The following is a 23,503-nucleotide window of genomic DNA, read 5'->3' on the forward strand; positions in this document are numbered from 1 at the left end:
CAAAATCTAAAAAAATCAGTCACATGAACACAAACCATCTGTGCCATACAACAGTGGAAACAGGAACTCAATAGTAAAAACGGTCTACTGATATACCCTAAGATTCTATACACACAGATGTTGAAGCATGTATAAATGAACTTAAAAAAAAAAAAAAAAAGACTGCAATTCAAGTTGTTATCAGCAGCAAGTTAAGTGCCCTGCCATTGCACAAACAAGATTGCATTTAAAGTTATTATTATTAATTTTTTATTGGAAATGCATTTGAAGACCTGTAATATGACTTGAAAAAAAAAAATTTATCGCTCATAAATTTTCTGTGTCCTTGCTTCTGCAACTTGAAAGTATTTTCTACTGAAATACACTACAATCTTGTGTATATCCATAATGTTCAGTACCAGTACACATTTTCTATGACAATGGTTCCCAAAGTGGGGGTCGTGAAATAATTTCCAAAATAAAACAAAAATGTCTTATGAACATTTAACGCTTAACATAAAAATAAAAACGTATTTCATTATAGCTATAAAATAAAAAATAATTAGTGTGTTAAATGTGCAGTTTTTCAGAATGTAACTTTTCAAATCTAGACTATGTATTCGATACACACAGTGACATCGTTTTCAAATTCAATGAGATTTCTCGCTTTTGCTTTGATGACAATTATAGATGATAAACTTATTTTTACATATGAGGTTGCAAATGTTATAACAATTTTAGGGATTTTTTTTAGCAAACTCGAGGTAATCTATTCATACAAAACTTGTCTATGTTCTACGAAAAAAAAAAAAAGGGTATAGTTTCAGCATTCCATCAAGAGATGCCTATTTCAATGAATTTTCTGTTTCTTTTATTAATTTCAGCCAGTTGAACGCAACTCTCTAAAGCGGATTCAGTATCTATGTGTGATTGTCGTAATTGTTTTAAGTCTCTTTCGGAAGAAAAAAAAAAAAATTAAAATCATACTTTCGATGGTGTCCATAGATTTTGAGTAAAATTATACTGTTTATACATACAAAATTATAGTTTGAAATTTGACAGGGATTTGTATTTTTCGAATGAGGTCAAGAACCTATAGATAGTGAGGGGTCGCAAATATAAGTCTCGCCCAAAAGTGGGTTTCTCCTTCCTTTGAAAAGTCTGGGAATCACTGCTCTACGACATGTGTCAATGTAGACATTAGATTACACAAATCTTCCACTCATCAATCATGTCGTACTTCAATAATTTAGCACCCATCAGATCAATCTGTGACGTCACGAATCGATCAAAAAGGTCCAAAGTATTTAATGCTCATGAAAAGCGGGCTCATATAATAACATTATATTCGTTATTCACTCTATGGCGTATGTAGCATAGTACAATTCCCAGATAAATATATAAAAATAAATATGTGGCATAGCACTTTTCACCTCATCACAGGTGGCCATGACAGCATTATGAATTCAACGCCATCTATCGAGGTCATCGTATAGACATATATTGGACGGAATTTGTGGTAGGATTGGTTGTGAGGCTTTGTTGTTACTGTAAATAACTAGTGATTGTAATTTGCGTTTGTATATTGACAACAAATAATACATCTCATCGTTGTGTTTTCACGGGGATGTCTTATTTATCCTCTATGGTAAAGTGTTCTGTAAAGTGAAAATGCCACCTAAGCAGAGGAAAATTGCCATAATGGGCTATAGATCAGTGGGTGAGCAGTACATAACCTTGATGTTCGTTAGTACAATGAGCGCAGTTGTATTGCAACTTCATTTTAAAGTATATATTATAACGTAGTATTTCTGTCATTTCAGGGAAATCTTCACTGAGCATACAGTTTGTTGAAGGACAGTTTGTGGACTCTTACGATCCTACAATAGAGAATAGTGAGTAGTCCTGCTTGTAATTAGTGTTGTTAATTTATCACATGTAAGTTCCTGTAACATTCTTACAACAATTAGTGTATATTTTCATTTTGCCTCCAAATACATAAGTTAATTATATTTTAAACTTGCAGGATGTGTTTAACTTTGTAATCGTTTACTTTGTGGTAGTTGTTACGTAATTGATAGCCCATTTCGTAAGAAATTATGCTGTTCTACTTAAAATTAGAAATTATACAAATTTACGATAAATCGCAATATAGCGAACGCCAGTAGGGGAAATTATCCCCCACCCATATGAAATGTGCATTCGACACAACACTCGCCTATCACGTAGTGTGTCTGGTGAGCTAGTAGGGGAAAAGTGGAAAGGGGCCATGGGCGGAGCTTAGCGTTCGCTGTATTACGATTTTACCCAAATTTTACGCCTGGCATTAGAAAACAACAACATATTTACTACGTATTGAGCTTCGTGACTCTATATACTAGTATTATTTGATAGTATGCTGATAATCTTTTCTTGAATTTTAACAGGTACTGTTGCTGCTTTATGTAGTTATACATAGACCGTATAGATCTTAATCTGTTGTTACATCTTAAGTCGGAATAAAGGCCTATGTAGTAAATGTAAAAATTTCGGAACACGATTATCATCCTTTTCCTCTTATTCCAAAATTCCAACTTTGTGTATACAAAATAAATTATTGGCACTGAAAAGTGCCTTTTCGTAAGCATGGTAATACGCATTCGACAAACACAGAGAAATCTGCTCTTTTTAGTATTTTAAGTAATTGTCAGTGAGGTATCCGTATACTGAAATCAAAGTAGCCTTAGAAGTTCATTGTCATATAAGAACTAAACGCACAGTCTCGGGCTGAATTTCGCCCATTCACTCACTGCATCTGATATCAAAAAACTAGTTGCAAAAATTATAAATAAATAATATAAGTTCTCCTTCTTCTTCAGTCCCTTCTGCTGCTAAGCGTCGGGTTCGCCTCTTTCCGTCCATTTCATCCATTTTTCCCGGCCTCTACACATTCTCTCCATCTCTACCATTGTTTTTCCTTTCTGTTGGTCTATTCTTTCTATTGTATCCTCCCATTTAATCCTTGGTCTTCCTCTTTCTTCCTGCCACTCTCATTTCCATCACCTGTTTAACCTTCCTTTCCTCTCCCATACGATATACATGCCCAAACCATTTCAACTGCCTTCCATTAATCACCTCTGTTAATGCTTTTCTCATTTTAACTTCTTCTCATATCCTGTCATTCCTGGTCTTCTGGTCTTTCCTACAGCTTTTCTAAGATATTTCATTTCCACTGCTGTTAATTTACTTCGATGTTTATCTAAGAGTGGTAAGCTTTCGGTACTATATTGTATTATAGGTTTAATTATTGAATTATATATCTGCATTTTTGTCTTAGTGGTTATTTCTTTTTTCCCCAACTATTGTATTACTTATTTGATAGTATGCTGATGTTGCTTTCTTTACCCTGTTCAGTACTTCTTGATCTACTCTTCATCAGTAGTTACCTTATTGTTCCCAAATATTTAAAACTTTCCACTCTCTCCAGGTTTTGTCCTTCACATTCAATGTTAAATTCTGTTTCCTGTCTATCTTCCTTAGAGATCCACGTTACTTTACTCTTGTTGACATTAACATAGAAAAAAAAAATTACCACTAAAGTTTGTGTGGTGTGTTACTGTTTAATGATGACACTGTTTTCAAATATTAAAGAAACGTTTATTTTAATTCGGTGAAGTTAATGATTTAATTTTTCTTTTACTTTTTGTTTTTACAAAGAAAATAATATTGTTTCTGTATTACTGTGAATAGGCTGTACCGGTTAACCAAAAGTATTTTCAATAATTCTTGTGGGTGATTCCTTGAGTAAAGAGCAACAAATAAGTCAAATGGTACCATTTTGTTTTGAATAGTTTTTCAGAAAAACGTGCATTTTGACTCTCACTTTGAGAGAGGAACATAGGTTAAGGGTGTTTGAGAATAAGATGCTTAGAAAAATATTTGGGGCTAAGAGGGATGAAGTTACAGGAGAATGGAGAAAGTTACACAATGCAGAACTGCACGCATTGTATTCTTCACCTGACATAATTAGGAACATTAAATCCAGACGTTTGAGATGGGCAGGGCATGTAGCATGTATGGGCGAATCCAGAAATGAATATAGAGTGTTATTTGGGAGGCTTGAGGGAAAAAGTCCTTTAGGGAGGCCGAGACGTAGATGGGAAGATAGTATTAAAATGGATTTGAGGGAAGTGGGATATGATGATAGAGACTGGATTAATCTTGCTCAGGATAGGGACCGATGGTGGGCTTATGTGAGGATGGCATTGAACCTCCGGGTTCCTTAAAAGCCAGTAAGTATGGAATACTTCAACATTTGCATTAATCGAAAATGACCATCCTGAAACATTTGTTACATACGGAAATGTAGTGTATTACATTGAGGGCATCATGTCAGAAGGGCATATGAACAAATTCTGCCTTATTGAAATATTTTAATAGAAATCTATTTATGTTTGGAAACAATCGTTTGAGAATTAAAATAGATATGACACAGAATCAAAAATATTTTTTTATGTAGACAAGGATAGGAAAAATTATTCCATATTTAAATGGCTCTAATGTAAACTTTCAGTTTTGTTGATACGCCCTTCTGGCATGATGCCCTCGATATATTTGTGCTCTGTAGCACTTCTTCAATTGTATGCTGTAGTCTCACAAAAAATGTGATGCTTGTGGTAAGACATATACGAGACATTCCATGTGAAATCGGATAGCAAAAAACCTGACAACTGTGTTATTCCTTAAAAAAAAATGTATAGAGGGGTAGGAGATACTTCATTGTGTGAAATCTGTTGTCATTTAAGTCTAGTTTTCTTGTTTCAGTGGGTTAAATTTATCGTAATTCCTGAAAAATCGCCAGTTTCAAAAGGCTAAACTTGAATGACTTATGATAGACATTCCATGCAGAAACAACGCATGTTCACACCATCACCCAACTCGGGAAGTAGCTAATGTAATTTAACGATTTTTTTTTATAGGAGCACTTCTTATGTGCTACACCGAAACTAAAATTGATACAATTTCTTTATTTTATTTACAGTAACTGTTCACCATTGAAAAGTCTATCAAATATGGATTTATCTAATTACGACCCTGTTAAATATTATAGTCGCGATGCTGTTATTCCTGGCGTGACTCTCCTCTTTGCTTACGTCTTAGGAAGTGAAGGCTCTATAAAGTCTAGGTAGATAGTATCGTTCGCCAATTTTGTTCTTTCATTGCCGAGCTACCAGACGAGGGATCTATTTGCCACACCGTTAAACATTATCATGTCGTAGCTCCTATGATAATAAATCAAACACACTGTAATTCAGCAAATAATTGAGCGGCAATTTCCTTGTGTTCTTTCTGCGAATGCCAACGAAAGAGCCAAAATGGCGGGCGATTATATTTTAAGTGTTTATCCAGCCTTAGGAAATGCTTTACATCTTCATCAGTGAATCACAAGACGCACACGTTTAAATGTAGCCGACCTGCAACGTGATTGGCTGCCGGAAATTAGAGCGACGGGACTATAATATAAAGTATGGTGTGTGGATAATTGAAGCAAGTGATGGAAATGCAGGTAGAGGGTAGAGTAGGAAGAGGATGGCCGAGAGAAACACATGGGAGGATAGAATAGAAAAAGTTGGAATGAAGCATGAGAAAACTAAGATGGAGATGATGAGAATGAACCAAGATCGAGAGGAGTGAATGAAATGGACAAAATGAGATGCCTCGATGCTTAGTGGAATAAGGGGCTAATGAGAAGAAGAAGAAGAAGAGTAGGAGGACGAAGAAAAAGAAGAAGAAGTGTGCATAGTTATGAAAATCGTACTCTCAGCTATAATACGAACTTTTGTTGGAATGTCTGTCATAAGTAGTTTCAGGTTTATGCCCTTTGAAAATGGAGATTTTTACAGAAATAATATAAATTTAATGCATTAAAACAGAAAACTAATGCACTTAAACGAGAATAGACTTCAATGCTAGATATCTCCTACTCTCTCTCTCTCTCTCTCTCTCTCTCTCTCTCTCTCTCTCTCTCTCTCTCTCTCTCTCTCTCAGGAATTACACAATTGTAAGGTTTTTTGCTGTCTGATTTTGTGTAGAATGTCCCTTAAAAACTTGAATATTATTACCGGTACTTTCATTACACAAGAGATTTGGTGTGTCATTTTCTCTTGTGTATAATGTTTTGAAACAAGTCATGGACAGGGGAAATGGTCATAGAATATGCATGTTTAGAAATAATATTTTGTATTAGTCATTTAATCCAGTCTTAATTTATTATTCTCGAGCATACATACATACATACATACAAATGGCTTTTAAGGAACCCGAAGGTTCATTGCCACCTTCACATAAGCCCGCCATCGGTCCCTATCCTGTGCAAGATTAATCCAGTCCCTATCATCATATCCCACCTCCCTCAAATCCATTTTAATATTATCCTCCCATCTACGTCTCGGCCTCCCCAAAGGTCTTTTTCCCTCCAGTCTCCCAACTAACACTCTATATGCATTCCTGGATTCGCCCATACGTGTTACATGCCCTGCCCATCGCAAACGTCTGGATTTAATGTTCCTAATTATGTCAGATGAATACAATGCGTGCAGTTCTGCATTGTGTAACTTTCTCCATTCTCCTGTAACTTCATCCTCTTAGCCCCAAATATTTTCCTAAGCACCTTATTCACAAATACCCTTAACCTATGTTCCTCTCTCAGAGTGAGATTCCAAGTTTCACAACCATACAGAACAACCGGTAATATAACTGTTTTAATTCTCGAGCATATTAATAAGTAAAATATTCATCCTCTTAACATGGTGGAAACTGAAGCTTCTAATCAATATATGAATTGGTAATATTTTAAGTAAAATTGTGCATGGAACCTCTGATTATACATACTGTGTTATTCTTGGTCAGACGTATTGAAATTATATCTTAATTAGCTTTAAGAAGCATTTGAAAGTTTATTAGATAAAATGCAAGGTAAATAATAAATAAATAGAATCAGTGATATCAAAATTGTGTAGCCTATTTCTGTTGAAAGCATACATACAGGGCCATTGAATTCTTTCTGTATTTACTTAATATTTGCGAGAATATAGTATCTAGTATGAAATATTTCACAAGAAATTTTCGGAATATGTATGGTAAGACTTTCCTGTGTTAAGGGGAGGCAGAGGTGAATATTTCAAAATCCACAAAATTTATCCGATTTGTTTGAAATTGATCATGGATACTAAGTATATTATTAGTAATGGACATACCAAGTTTCAACTTTCTAAGCACAATAGTTCTGTAAATATTAATTTTATAAAACTTTATATCGTTTGATATAAAATGCTCCATGCACCATATTGTAAGAAATTTTCAATATTTCTTTCTATTTATATGTTCAGAGAAGATATAAAAATAATGATAAGTATTAGTTTATTATGGGAATAATATAGTAATACAGTTATCTTGGTTTTAATTTCATACTTTTAAGGGCACAAAATCAAAAACTAACATTGGAATATGAAAATAAAGACAATAAAAATGGAAAAAACCAAATTTCATTTTTTATTCAGTTTTGTTCGAAAATTTCACCTCTGCCTCTCCTTAAATTTCAACGTACCTCGTTTACGTGTTTCGGCCTATTTATGGGTCATCTTTGAAATTTAACACAGGCGAAATGATACAGTGTTAAAAGTTGTGTAATCAAGATGCAGAAGAAATTTTCTTTATTAATAGGAGTGGTAATTATCTCTGCAATGAATATAATGCTGAAAGCAACAAAATTACAAAATCTCTGGATTTATCCTCAAAGACATGACGTTTATTTAAAGTATACAGCTTTCATGATTTCCATTTATTGGATGACTAAACAAACACACATGTGCTGTGCGTGTACTGCAAGAACCAGTCTGTGACAGTATAAAATATCTGACTGTTATCTCACTTCATTAATCATTTTTTGAGTGCTATCACTTATATTATCTTTTGTCATTTTGAAAAGTGAATTAATATACCGTGCATTTATTGCTCCTATTGAATATCAAATATAATTTGGAAACTTGAAATATTAGTACAGTCAACTCTGGTTATAGTGAATCTCTGCGGACCAGCATATTTCGTTCACTACATCCGAGGTTACAAAAACCGAAGTGTATGTTTTTATACTACTGACGTTGCTATACATACAGTATTAATGCCCGTTTGGGACAGGCTACATTCAATATCAGTACTAATGTTCACTGTATCTTCCATCTTAAACACTTTATGCTTCGACATCCTGATGTTCACAGTTCGAAACTTGAAACTAATCTGGCCATGTAGGTAGTAGGCTCTGACTGGTTTCGCACCTCTTCCCACTAGAGGTATGCTACTATGTATTCGGCCTTGGAATTTCCCTGGGTCCACTTTTACAAAGGTGCAGGAGGAAGGGTTGAGGACCATCATGCTGTAATCCTTCTTATATTTATCCTTTGGTCGTCACTCTACTGCCTTTTACAAAAGAAAACACTGTCTCTTCCTATTCTTCTAGTAACCTCTTTTAAAGGAGTCAGAACTAATCCTTCCCTTATCCCTCACTGCGTACACTATTCTCTTTAACATGTTTCAAGCTGTCCAGGAAGCTGAACAAATTCTTTGTCTTTCAATGCACTTAAGGAGTAGAAGGTTTGAGAATTTATTCTGAACATATTCTTGGAAATTTATAGGAGAAAGGGTTTCCTAAATTACCATTTTGTCCATTTTAAAATTACATTTTCTTGGGAAAGTTCTAGTTTTAGGTTCACTGTAACCGAAGTGAGGGTTCACTTACTTACTTACTGGCTTTTAAGGAACCCGGAGGTTCATTGCTGCCCTCACATAAGCCCGCCATTGGTCCCTATCCTGAGCAAGATTAATCCAGTCTCTACCATCATATCCCACCTCCCTCAAATCCATTTTAATATTATCTTCCCATCTACGTCTCGGCCTCCCCAAAGGTCTTTTTCCCTCCGGCCTCCCAACTAACACTCTATATGCATTTCTGGATTCGCCCATACGTGCTTTCATGTGATATCTAGGTAACTGATCAAAAGTGTGTTCCAGTTCCTCATAGAAGCTATCCTTTATAGGGCCGTCTTTCTCTTCTGTAGGGGCGTGAGCATTTATAACTACGATATCGCACCATCTACCCATAAGTACTAAATATGATAACATGTCACTGATAAATTCGACCTTTTTTACTGCTGATTTTATTCTTTATGTACAAAGAATCCTGTTCCTAATTGGTGATTATCGTTTCCTTCCCCATAATACAATAAGTAATCACCTATTTGTGATATGCCATTCCCATCTAACCTAACCTCTTGTACTCCCACGAAGTCTATTCTATATCTAGCTAGTTCTTTTGCTACTAATGTTACCCCTCCTGTTCTATAAAGACTAGTTACGTTTCATGTACCAAATCTTATAACCTTTTTCCTTTGCTGTGGTCGTGCCGGAGATTCAGTCCCATTCTGAGGCTTACTGTTAGGTTTCGTAACAAGCTGTTGTTTACAGTGATGGGTTGTTAGACCTTTGCCCAACCCCCAAGCTGGAGGACCACCCCTTATTGGCTGTCCACGACTGCTTATTCAATATATTCGCAGCTACCCTCCATATCTGGAGGCCGTCTCCTCTATCCGCAACCTGAGGATGCACCATACCGTGGTGATAGGGACCCACAATACATGGGAGGGTTCACTATAAACGGAAATATTAATGTACTTTATAATGTATGCGGGTCGGGACCAACGATTTAGGTTCACTATATCCAGAGCTGACTGTGTAAGTAGTTTGGATACATTACTATTAATTGTTTGACATTAATGTTCGTCTTAATGTGTTCTTTTTCCAGCATTTACAAAGTCAACACGGGTCAACAGTCAAGAATATGAATTGAAGCTAGTTGATACAGCTGGTCAGGATGAATATTCTATATTTCCGGCACAGTACTCCATGGACATTCATGGATATGTCCTTGTTTATTCAATCACTTCATCAAAATCCTTTGAAGTTGTTCAGATAATATATGACAAACTACTTGACATGACAGGGAAAGTCCAGTTAGTATTGCGTAATTTATTTTTATTATAATTGTACTACTAAGTAAGAAATGTAGCTTGAGATTAACTTCAGGTAAAGCATGTATTAATATTTAATAAGATTAAACAGCTACTGACGCTATAAAAGCTTCAGATGTAAAGAGTTCAAGAATACTCGTGCGGAATGGAGTGTTGTAACGTTTGCAGACTGTCTGGAAAAATTACTTACTATTTCTAACAAATTCGTATTTTTTCATATGAACAGTAATGCTAATCGAATTCAGAATTACCATGTTTTCTCTCATAGGTACAACGAAATCCCAAATTCTTTTAGTTGTGCATGAGTGATAACTAGAAAATACATGGAAGATGATAACAATTATTATTATTATTATTATTATTATTATTATTATTATTATTATTAAGGCTAGGATTTTTATATCCTAAAATCGCCAAAATATGCACTTATGACAAAAATTCCAGGAATATAATATAAAAAATATGCTATAAATGTAAATACGTTTTATAGTTTACTTTGAAGGTATAAACTATACATAGAATGACAACCAGAAGAGAAAAAAGGGAAATTTAAGACATTTCAAGGCATATAAATTTTATTCAAGACAGAAAATGCTAACTTATTTACATAAACTTTCATTCTATCTATATTATGAGACCTGAGTTGAAATGTACAATGAATACTTTGTGCAAAATTTCAAATAAAAGATTGTCTATTGTCAACTAACAAAGCTTTGTAGTATATAGGAAAGCTTTTTCTATTTCTGCTAATAAAATTGCAGTAAACTAAAAATTAAAAATATCACTTGACCTTTTACATTTACATTACAAGAAGAAAGAGCAGTGTGTTTGTTAGCGGCGATATTGCCAGACAGCTGAAGCTTGCAGCTTAATTTTCTAAGTAACCGTGCATTTAATCACAAAACATAATATAGGTTTTCTATTCATTTAAGTATACTCTAACGCCCCTTTCAGTCTACAAGATTATTTCACTTCCACCCTGTATACCAAATAATAAGTACGTAGTACAGTGAAACCTCTCCTTACGGACACCCCCAAGATACGGACACTCCTCATATACGGACAGATTTTTATATCCCAACTGAAATAATTTAGAAATAATGATAAATCTAACTCTCGTTTACGGACACTCTCAGACACGGACACGGATAGCTGTTTCAAAGTCCTAAAGCTTGCTTTATCTCCTGACTGTGGACAGAACTTATATTTCAAGATCTAATGTGTTACAAAATGGAAAAGTTAGTTTTGAGAACTGTACAGAAATTTCTTAACATGAAAGAAGACAATAAGGGTCTCGTAGGCTACCACTAGCCCAACCGGCTACCTCTTGTTAGCTGGAAGCGGGTGGATAAACAGAGCCATAAAATTTAACCTGTCTGATGGGTCCAAGGTTTCCATGATCGTGAAATTGTATTCCACACATGATAGGGTTAGTAGGATTATTCTCTTCACTTCAATCAGTTGTTCTGTTTCGAGAGACATGGCACCTGAACGTAAAGGTTAAGTTGAAAACTGTAAATTACAGTACTGCATAACTGTAGAGCTAGAATATAATTGCATGGCACAGTACTGTATTTTTCTTTTTCGGTCTTATCTACTGTAGTTCAAAGTTGCAAAGAATTTACTGTAGTACAGTAGACTGTATTTAGAATTAAACTACAGTAATACAGTTCATTTAAAGTGTGAATGGATACATAATGCATATTATAAATTCACTGTTAGATTGGATACTTCCAGGTGTGGGGACTCCCTCCCAATAAAGGACACCTCCCAGATGTGGACAGATTGTTACGTCCCTTCGATGTCCGTAAATGAGAAGTTTCACTGTACATAATTACAAATCTGGTCACTCATTCTTGTAACGTAACTACATGAAACTTTATGAAGCGAATAAGCACTGTTAACTCCAGAACGTCAGATTTATCACTAAGCTTTAAGTGCAATTGGTCAGGGTGGAGGGGATGATATTTATGTCTGTGACGACTTTGATTACAAAAGCGACTCTTTGTCACAGCAACTTGAGGGCAGCCACGGGATGTGTTGAGGCATGTGGTGAGCTGTAATGTCATTGTATTTTACCGTTATAACTGGCCAAGAGTTGAACTTTGCAAAAAAAATAAATAACTGGGTTGTCTGGTCACCTGATTGATGAGAGTCTAAAGGTTCATTGTTGAGGAAGAGGGAGGGGTAATGTTCTGAATAAATTAGCTGTCGTTCTAAATAAGGATGTGATTTTTCTTTTCAGCGTACCTATTGTGCTTGTGGGCAACAAGACAGATCTCCATATGGAAAGAATGATTAGTAGTGAGGAAGGGAAGAGACTGGCTGATTCGTGGAAAGCAGCATTTCTGGAAACATCTGCTAAACAGAATGAGGTGAGCTGATGATACTCTCTATATGGGCTATTCCATATGAAATCGATCAGTAAAAAACCTCGCATTTTTTTTTATACTCTAATTTTTTCCCTACTTATACCAGGTGCTGAGGGGAGTGCATTTTCAAAAATATACTATCGAAAGTCAAACGGTTTTCGTGTTATTGAGCGACAAATTTAGCGTATTTTATAAAAACAAGCCTCTTTCAGCGCTCAGAACTCTGGAACCATTTACTGCAGAACATTGAATGAGAGCTTATTTTGAAACTGACATTTGGTAGGTTATGTTAAGAAGTAATCCTTACTTTTTTGTACACAGAGAGACAGATAATCTGATTTTACTTGCTTTTAGGCTTTTTGGTCATTTGTTTTTAATCCAATGCCACCAGGTTGTCTTTTCGACATTTCTGGTCTTCTCTCCTGGCCGTGGCTTAGTTGTAACTCACTTCTGAGGTTGGGGCGCCTGAAAGGCGGAGTTACATTACCCCGATGATGTGATAGGATGATTATGATAATGTGGTGCCAGGAGAGGTCTTAAATCTAAACTTAACCTAAATTCCAGACCATGGACGAACACAGGAATAATCCCTTTAAGGAAAAATTCCTGTGCTCTAACCGGGAATCGAACCCGGCCATTTGTAAAAGTGTAAAAAAATATTGAGAAAAAATCTTGCATTATTAAGAGGGATTCGGCATTGTTTGCTTAGTGGCTCGAGGGTATTAAATAAATTTCGAGAGTATTAAATAAATTTTTTTCACACGCCTACACTTGAACGGCGTAGTACCACACGCACTGGCCGAGAGCTGAAGATAAGCGAGCGTTGGGCGTCATTTTACTCCTGTGTTTATGAAAACCTGTGATAAAGCTAGCACAGCCATGACTGCTAGACGACACATCATGTGTTTATGTCTACTGCCTTGCTTCCCTCGGCTATCTCCCACCTCACAGTCAACTAGTTAGTTCACGTGCGTACTATTTATTTTCTTTATTTGATATTTTCAATACTTTCTTATCAACGTACCACCAGTAAAAAATATGTGTTTATTTGTACTTTCAATGCGGAATCTAACCATATATTTTAATAATATTTTTAGTGGCCAAAGGCGTCTTAATGAAGAAAAATCTAAATTTCTCCATTTCCATAAAAAGTAAGAAAAACTGTTTACATGTCAATATAAACTTTAACTTCTCAGCATCAAAATAAACCATGATTTTGATCATTGGGTGAAAGGGTTTCTGAGCCACAACAGTTTAAAGTTGCTAATTTTATGAAAATACGATAAATTTAAATATTATTAATTTAAACACTATTAAGTTCTGATGCCTCAAACTTTGTACAAAGCATTATATCACAGTTGTCTACGGACAGAAAAAGTTTCATTGTATTTAAAAATTGCAAGGTCAATTTTCTCTATATTTCGGTCGATTTGAAATGGAATAGCCCATATACATAATCTTACCATGACTATACTGTTTCTTCTTCTTGATAAATAAGGGTGTCTACAATTACTTTACTTGTACACCCCATAAGCTAGTAATCAACGCAGAAGAATGCAATATGATACCAGCCTTGTGATGTACTGGGTCTAATTTTGTGAAATTCCTCGAGAGACAGCATGTGTTTTCCAAGAAAATGATTTGCCTTAGACCTGGACAATGCAGCAAAATGTGAGGTGATGACTCAGCCTCCATCCCACATTTCCTGCTAGCTGGCCGTCACTAAGGCCCAATGTATGTAGGTGCTTATTTAGATGGCAGTGTCCGGTTACCCATCTTAAAATATTCCTTTCCAAAGTAAGGAATTGTTGGTTGAGTCAGTTTTTGGCTCTCCAATAAGGAGTTTAGCCTATCTCATGGCTGGTGTAGATCTCCAGGCTCCTACTAACCTTTTATCAGGTTCTCCTTTAGAGCCTGTTTGATTATACATTTTTAGAGATGCCAACACAAGGTTCTGGGCCATAGCATTGGATGGAAATTCCATGCTTGGCCAGTAGGTCGGCATGTTCATTGCCATACACTCCATTGTGTCCTGAGACCCAAATGAGTTTTACTTTATTTCTTCTGGATAAGTTTCCAGGGTAATTCTGCATTCTTCAGCGAGTCTGGAGTCGGCTCTTTGCACACATAATGCACCCAGTGCAGCCTGGTTATCAGAGCAAATATATCTGTGGCAGGGAGGAAAAAGGTCTAAAGTCAATTTTTTGTGAAAATGAAATTTTTATATATTCTGAAAGTGGAAACAATTCTCTACATTCTGGTAAAACGGCTAAAGTCAAATAAGACTCCTGACTGGATTTATAGAGCGTTACCAAATGTCCTAAGTACTTTTTGAATCGAGCACACACACAGAATAAAGGACTTATGAATATTTAATACTTTATTCCTTACAAACCATCACATGTTTACTTTCCATGCTTCTCTATTAAAAAGGTCTAACTTGTATTTTAGCTATTTTATCACATACTGATGCCCTTTCCTTTTAAAACTTTAAGCACCAGGTAAACAGTCCTATATTGTTTAAGACCTATTTTGCATTCCTAATAATTTACATTTCCCATTTATTTTGACACGAAAAAGGTCTTATGTTTAAATAGTCCCTTCTACTCAGTTTGGATTGTAGTCTTAAAAGGGCTTAAGTGCGGCTATTTCTGGAAATAATCAAGAAAATTGTTAAATGAGTAACATTACCTATTTTGGAAGAAATATAAACAAATAATATCCAGGAAAAACCTCTTAATTAAAAGAACTCTATAATTGACACCAATTTCAATCTTTCTACTGCTCTCCTGAAAAGTATAAAATTTTTACTTAAGACCTTTTTCTTCCCGGTCACAGATATATATTCATGCCATGGCAAGATCTTTTAAGTTTTCCTGAGCACAAGCTAATATCACAAATACTTTAGCTTGGAAGAGGGTAGTATATTGAACAAGAATCATACATATATTCTAGCCCTGAGTCTTACACCATAAATCCCTGCTTCAGTACTGCCGTCACATCTGGAGCCATCCATGAACCACATCAAACTATGAGGTGGAAATTGGTTAAGATAATCTCCCTCCCATTCTTCCTGTCAGAAATAATACAAACAGGAGGATTTACATGTGGAGCAGGAATCATACTATTCTATCTTATACCAACAACAAGATTGCTATTTTCCAAATACAGTAGAACATGGTTATAACGACATCCAAGGGACCTTAAACATTATGTTGTTATAAACGAGTGTCGTAGTAACCGAAATTAGTATTATCAGTCTAGTGAGGTGGAAAATGAAAAATAACAAATTTAATTAGGCTTATTTTAGATTTATGTATTCACTTTTAAGCATACCGTGAACATAATAAAGTGCACATACAATTATAAATACAGTATTCTGTATTAAAACAGTTTGTTCCATACTCACTAAACTTCAGTATGAAAAACTTGTCAGATTACCAGGAAACAATTGGCTTTCATACAGTCCTTTCTGTAGATTGAAAACTCAAAAAAGTTTCATATCCATTGTTCAAGAATTAAAACAGAAAATCAATATCCCGAATTTAAAAGAAAACCTACAAATTAAACCAAACCCTTTAACTCTATTAAATATAGAATATAATCTAAATTTAACAGAAGAAATACTAAAATCAGAAGTAAACACTGAAATACTAAAACAATTGTCTTTAGAGACAATTAATATTAGGTACCCTCCACAAAACTGGCTTCATTTATACACTGACGGATCCTTGATCTCCAGAGAACAAGGTGCTGGTGCAGGTGTTACGTGCTGTTTCTTCTCACTTTGTAGATCTCTTGGGTATGGAACAACAAGTTTTGATGGAGAAATCATTGCAATAAGTGAAAGTCTCAGGAATCTTCTATGCCACATCAATAAATTAAAAAATGCAGTTATATTGTCAGACTCCAAAGCAGCTATTCTATCAATAGTCTCTAAACACACACCTTCATCTCAAACAACAGAAATAACTAAAATGCTCTCTCAATTAATATCACTCAATAAAAAATTGTATTCCAATGGATACCATCCCATTGTGGAATCCTGGGAAACGAGAATGCGGATGCTTTAGCAAAGAAGGACAGCACTGCTACTTACAGACCTGTTACTAAATCTACGTATTACTCTGTGAAAAGATTTATTATATCTACATACTTAGACTTCAACAAACAAAATTTGATAACACAATCTCAAGGGGAAAATGGAACTCTCTGCATCATAATCCACAGTTAATTCCCGATTTACCACGAAAATCGTCCGTAGCTGCATTTAGATTGGCAACAGGCCATGATTGTTTGGCCAAACACCTGCATAGAATTGGAATATATCAGTCCCCTAACTGCCCATTGTGCAACTCAAACCAAGAAATGGATTCGGAACACCTCAAAATCTGTGCTTCAGTGGCTGACCATGATAATATCTTTGAAAAATATTGGAATGCAAGAGGTCAAATGACTTTATTGTCAAATGCCTGGCATTAGAAAACAACAACTCACTGAACTTCTTTACTTAGAAGTCAAGTAATCAGTCATTTTACTCTGTTGTCTCCTACTTGCCGAATACACACTTTCTAAATTACGTTCTAAGAGTATGTTCATAATTTCAGTTACAATTTCACTGCTCCCTCCTCTAGCTTCGATCCATTCTGTTCAAATACAGCAACAATTTTATCCTTGCTCTTCCAAATCGTTTGAATTGTGAAATTAACTAGACCAAACTCACGACAAATGTAAGCTTTTTTAATTCCATTCTCAAGTTGATGAATCACTTTAACTTTTTCTTTCAATGTTAAAACTGTTCTTTTAGTGGCCATACTGCGTTAAAATGCGTCCATTTAGTGCTAACTTCCTATCGAAATTGATCACAAGCAGCTACCGTTAATACCACATGAATTCGGGCGGGTTACAATGGGGTGGGGAATCTGCCTGCATTTCAGGGGTCTATGACAGAAGGGGACAGTAAAGAATATGCCAGGTTACCAGATTTCAACAAAATATATCGTAAAATACTTTGGTTCTTAGAAAATCGTATTTCAAACCGAGGTTGAAAATGACGTTATATGCAAGGCAGACGGATATACGTTTATTGTAATAAGCAAGGTAGAAAAGCATGTCTTATGGGGAATTAGTTGGGACCACAGAATATTTGACGTTATAGGCGAGGTGTCGCACAAAACGAGGTCGCTATAACCAAGTTCTACTGTATGTGTGTTTCCAAGTGCTCCATACCTTTCTATTCATTGGTCAAGGCAATGGAGTCGAGGTGCAGCTAACATGGCTGCATTTTGGATTGCAAGATCCAGAGGAGGCAAACACAGCAGGGCCTTGAGAGCCCATGTCGGTGAAGTCCTCATGGCTCCTGTAGTAGTTAAACATGTAAACTATTGTACGTGATTCAATAAGGTTCTTGCTTGAGAAGTCAAAGTTAGGGACGACCATACCACTCATGCGTACATTATCATATGGCTTATAACAACACAATAGATCTAATAAAGTATTTTCTGTTGTACCCCCCGAGTACATCAAAAGACTCAGCAGGCCCAACAGGTACCAGTAGCCTTGTTTGTACAATATTCCACATGTGTTTGCCAAATCTGTTGGGCAACAAGGATTACTCTTAAATATTTTATAACTGTTTTGTTTAACATTGGTCCTTATCAAATAAGAAAGCTCTTGGTGTATTTCTTAGTTTTTTTTTTCCTTCGTAAACAGAATCATTTCAGTTTTGTTAGGATTTACGCTTAATCTCTCTCTCATGCACCATGCTGTAAACCTCCTTTAAAAATCATGTTAAGACATGCTTTAACTGTTCGCTGAGTGGACATTCTTGTGAATTCTTTCTTGTTAACAGTCGACCTGGGTGGCATAATCGGTAAAGTACTGGCCTCTGGCTGAACTTGCGGGTTCAATCCCGGCCCAGGTCAATAGCATTTAAGTGTGCTTAAATATGACAGGCTCATATCAGTAGATTTACTGGCATGTTAAAGAACTCCTGCAGGACAAAATTCTGGCACATCGGCAATGCTGGCATAACCTCAGCAGCTGCGAGCATCATTAAATAAAACATAATTTACAATTTTTTTATTAACAATGCGAATGAATGTGAGTAGAGTAAAAACCCCATTTTAACGTTCCCGCTTTTAAGGAATAATCTGGTAAGTCCCATCCAAATTACCATAGAATAATATAATTAATTCCCACTTTTAAGGAATACTTTTCAAGTGGATTTTGTGATAATGAAGTCCGAAATATCAACTCAATTTTCAATAATCAATAGTATTGGCTTATTCAATAGCGCATGCAGTACCACATGACAGCATTATTCTTTATCATTCTTGAAGGTCTTTCTTTGCGTTGCTTTCACAAAGTAGTTGCTCTGCTTGCTTTGTTCTTGCGAGTTATGTGGATCCTGTTTCCAAGTTTTTTTTTTTGTTAATTTATACTGTTCATGCATCATTATAGTGGTGATTAAACGGAAAAAAAAATGAACTATCAGACAGAAAGTGAAAATAATAAGTGATGCTGAGGGCAATTCTCAAATAACAATATAATACGAGTATATAGCAAAATAGCTTGGTTTGCCAACTACTTCATTATGGGGAATAATGAAGATAAAAGAAGAAATTTTCAGTGCCGAGTTTCAGTATGATTCAGCTTCGACCAAATGGAAAAACATTCATGCTTCACCATTTGAAGAGTTAGAAAAATATTATAATGCAATTATAATAAATAATAATTTATTGTAGACCTGATTAAATGATTGTTTGGTATACAGTAAAACCCCGATAAGACGCTGTTCAAGGGACCGGGTGTAAATCGCATGTTAACCAGGACCGTGTATTAGACGGGTATACTAATTTTGACTTATATACAGTATCTATTAGCATTTTTCTTTGTTGAAATACATGATTCATGAAAGGTAATACAGTATTACTCCATTATGTAATTACTGTACTGTAAGTCAAAGACATTTACAATATATACTGTACTTAATTCTTTCGGAAAAAAGTCATTTATAGTTGTTTGCTGTGTGCGTGTTCTCCAAGTCCTCATGTTTACCACACTTCAGTTTCCTGCGATTATATCTTCCCGACGACGTCGCAACTGTAGTGATTGAGTCGCGATTTTTTTATTATCATTCTTAATATCGATGATGGGATTCCTAATGAATCAGAGAGTTGTTTCTGAGTAAGAGTACTGTTCTCATCGTACAACAAAAATATTAGTAATCATAATCATTATTATTTTAACACTGTCATTAATTATTAATATAGATTTAATAATTCTTTCGTAAGATTTCCAATTTTTCCGACACAGAAAGTGCTTTTCGTTTAACACTCATTGTAATGACATTCACAGACACTTCAATACACTAAAGGACAACAAATTGCCCAGCAAAAATTTCCAGAATTTTATTACGGCTGAGTGAGGAATGCTGTTTAAGAGAGAGGGTGAGATATTGTAACTGTTTGTAGGCTTTAACCACGCAGATAAGGAGTCGAATAAGGGACTGTAACAGGAGGGTAGGGTATACTAAGGTATGAAGTATGAAGGTTTAAATGCGCAGGTAAAGGGTCGAATACCAGTATTTTTCAGGTTAATGGCACCAGTGAGTTCAGTGACCATGATATTTCATTGCTGTTACAGTACATTGCTGAAAATTACATCGAAAATATTCCACAAAAACAGCGTATTGTGCGGGACTTGAGCGCAACAAACGGGGTATTTTATAAAGGCGTTATATATGAAATGTTCAGGGACCGGACAAAAATAGAGTATTACATGGGATACTGTATACCACAAATGTAGCCTTTTCTTCCCATTTTATGTAAACCCCCTTCTAAGGAAACAAAAAGTAATCCCTCACAGATTTGTTAAAAAGGGGTTATCATATGGCATGGGTGTTATCATTTTGATGCAGGAAATCCAGTCACTGTCCTCATTTTGCTGAATTGAAATAGAGTTATCCTAATATTCATGCTTACTGTACCATGCAGTGTCCACATACGTCCATACCAGGGGCGATTTCTCAGGGCATGCTATGCTTGCTGCGCAAGTCCAATATTTTTGTAGAATGTGTATTTCTCAAAATGGGATTACGTACGTTAAAATTTATTTTGATTTTTGGAATACTATATAGGCGTAATACCATCCGCAGGTTGCACACCACAAGTATCGCAATGCTTGCTCGTTTCTCGGAGCTACAGGAAAGACGTAGAAACAGCGAGAATATGATGCGCGCGCAAGTGCCTTCCTCCTTGGTCCGTCCTAGGCGCTCATGCTTCTGTTATGTGTTGTTTGAAGCTCTGATCCGAGAGCTACACCAATGACTATTTAACGTTACACAGACCAGTATTGACAGCGGGAATGTGCTGTGCAATGTAATTGTATGAGTGGAATGGATATGTTAGCTGCTGCATGTATTATTAATTCTTAAACACTAATTTGAAGTATTGCAATGAGTTCGGAATTGTGTGTTATTGAAACATTATTAAATCCACTTTCCCGAAGTACTATTCTAGAGAAGAAACATTATAGAGAATGTATGCGCTTGTTCAGTGCAGCTCAATACAATAATGTGCATTGGTTGGCAGGGTCGAAAAAAACTAAATAAACTGTTTTGTTGACCATGTTTGTTATATCATATCGAACTTCAACATCTGATAAGCAAATATGATCCATGACTCATAACGATTTCATAATTATAAAATAAATTATTTATGTGGGTCTGAATATTTTTATTAATTTTGTTGTTGTTTTCTAATGCCAGGCGTTTGACAATAAAGTCATTTGACCTCTTGCACTCCAATATTTTTCGAAGATATTATCATGACTAGCCACTGAAGCACAGATGGAGTTAAATGGCAAGTTGTAGCCGATTTAAGTGAACACCATATTTTAACGTTTTGGTGGCTACTTCATTCACACACAACCCCCAGAATGTCTGGAGGACCACACCTGCTGTTGGTCGACGGGTCCATTGGACCTAGCTGGGAGATCTTGTTGATCACCAGCTTTCCCTCCTTAAGCCACTGGAGGACGATTTTAGTGCCATAGCAGGTCAGCACTAGGAACAGAAAAGTAGAAAGGGGAGGAAGGAAAGGGAAATGAACCCCTAGGCCTCGAATGCTCTAATGCCGTCGGGGTCGAAGAAAGTAAGAGTTCAGTCAGAGGACTGGATAGGAAAGGGTAAAGAGGGAATTAGGTATTGGATAGAGGAAAATTATACCAAATTCAGTCATTAACTGATCAAGCTGACCAGTGCTAATGGATGAGTAGCCCCTCCTTTTAGTTCAGCTCGTAAAATTATGCTTACTAACAGCTGCACCACGGGAAGGTAGGGATGGGACATTGGGTATTTGTCCAGGTTGGTTCCTTAAAGCCTTCAATGGGAAGGATTAATGACTCTCCCCCCTGTATCCGACAGATACCCTTTTGCAGCCTTTTTATTAATTATGAATTATATCCTCCCATCTTCCTCTATGAATAAAAGAGCAAGCCTAACTTTCGTGACTAGCATTCGCCCTGGTCCATAACATAATACATATAATTGTTGTTATTGTTCTCTTCTTTGCAGTCAGTCGCAGACATATTCCATACTGCATTGCTTGAGATTGAGAAGGCAAATGGCAATGTCCAGGAGAAATCCAATTGTGTAATTTCATGAGCAGAAATCTATACATAACCTGCAGGTATATATGTGAGCATGAACAAGTCCTGATCAGCTGGTATTTCAAATACATTAATTTTGATGATACAGAAACATAACGAGGTTATTTCTTCATATCCTTCATAGGGATACGTTCAGAGAAAATGCCTCATACCATATCCTTTTTAGCATTACATATTATGAGTGACTATAGAGGTATCTGGCAATGTGTCATAAAGTACATAACAAACATACCTATACAGTAATTATTTGTATCATTATCTGCAGGTGATGCAGGAAATTTACTTTGCTTATCATACATTCGTGTATTCATTGAATTTTTCCTTTTCCTTCACCCATGAAACAAATGCAACTGCTTTAGAAAAGGATTGATATGTTTTGTTGCCGGAATTTTGCTTATATTAAACTGAAGTTTTCTGTTGTATTAGAACAGGAAGTATTCTGTGAATTGGTGAGAAATGATTTTATTGACTCATTTAATTGTTTTATGTACTCAGTGACACTTTCCTTATACTGCCACTCATGTTGATAAAATATATTATTTTAATATTACTCGAAAGGTACGTAACTATTTTTGACTAAAAAGTTGGGTTCGATTTAATTCAGAATAAATAAAGTGTGACCAACTGCAAAGATGCAGCCCAACCAGTAATGTGGTTTACAGTAAAGCCTTTATAATTTTGCTTAGATTAATGCCAGTGATTATGTTGTAGTATTAATTTTCTTTTCATAATTTTTATTTAGAAAGAATCTTTCAGAAAGAAAATGTAATGTGGATAATAGACAGGTTTATATTGACAGCGGTTATTCAGATTTTGTATTTTAAACTTGTTTATGGCTAGTGTATATAATCTTGTATGTAAAAGTATGATTTATTTTGAATTAGTTTGTGGTTGCAAAATGCCTGACTTTGTGAATATGTATGTATGAATGGTAATGGAAATTGTGATAGAATACAATTTTTTTTTCTAGTAATTTAGAGTTTATTTTTAGCATTATAAGTATAGGTTAATGTTAGCACTTAATTAACCATAGTGCCCATTGGGAGATTGTGATATTCTGGCAAACTGTAGTAAAATACGGCACAAATATATCTTTACTTGAATACCTAACAGCAGTGTTATAGCCAATTGTAACTGTAAGGACTGGTTGTGTTGTACAATAAACACTATAAACTTACGTTTTGAAATTTCTTCGAAGATATAAGATATTCATGGGTGACAGAATTAATATTACAGCACTGGAGAACAAGAGATGTATAACAATATTGTCAATCATCATGCCATTGCATAAATGTATAAGAATTATTTGTTTGTTGAACTCAAGGACCAGGTATTCACTACTAGTAGTAGTAGTAGTAGTAGTAGTAGTAGTAGTAGTAGTAGTAGTGCATTATTTGCACATACACATGCACGCATACA

At 35.5% G+C, this 23,503-nt stretch overlaps 1 protein-coding gene across 1 annotated transcript; it reads left to right on the forward strand.

Moving 5' to 3' along the window:
- Window positions 1-1,464: 1,464 nt before the first annotated feature.
- Rheb (Ras homolog enriched in brain) lies at window positions 1,465-23,261 on the forward strand. Its single transcript, XM_069823013.1, has 5 exons — window positions 1,465-1,699; window positions 1,803-1,874; window positions 9,815-10,022; window positions 12,286-12,415; window positions 21,990-23,261. The coding sequence occupies exons 1-5, from the start codon at window positions 1,651-1,653 to the stop codon at window positions 22,077-22,079; spliced, it is 549 nt and encodes a 182-aa protein (XP_069679114.1). The 5' UTR covers window positions 1,465-1,650; the 3' UTR covers window positions 22,080-23,261.
- Window positions 23,262-23,503: the final 242 nt, after the last annotated feature.

Source organism: Periplaneta americana, chromosome 4 (assembly GCF_040183065.1).
Source record: "Periplaneta americana isolate PAMFEO1 chromosome 4, P.americana_PAMFEO1_priV1, whole genome shotgun sequence".
In the NCBI taxonomy this organism is placed as follows: Eukaryota; Metazoa; Arthropoda; class Insecta; order Blattodea; family Blattidae; genus Periplaneta; species Periplaneta americana.

Bases quoted from the DNA above. Each gene is read 5' to 3' on its own strand.
- Rheb (XM_069823013.1), top strand. From the start codon at position 1,651: ATGCCACCTAAGCAGAGGAAAATTGCCATAATGGGCTATAGATCAGTG. The intron at 1,875-9,814 runs GTGAGTAGTCCT...TTCTTTTTCCAG, and splicing joins CGATCCTACAATAGAGAATA to CATTTACAAAGTCAACACGG. The intron at 12,416-21,989 runs GTGAGCTGATGA...TCTTCTTTGCAG, and splicing joins CATCTGCTAAACAGAATGAG to TCAGTCGCAGACATATTCCA.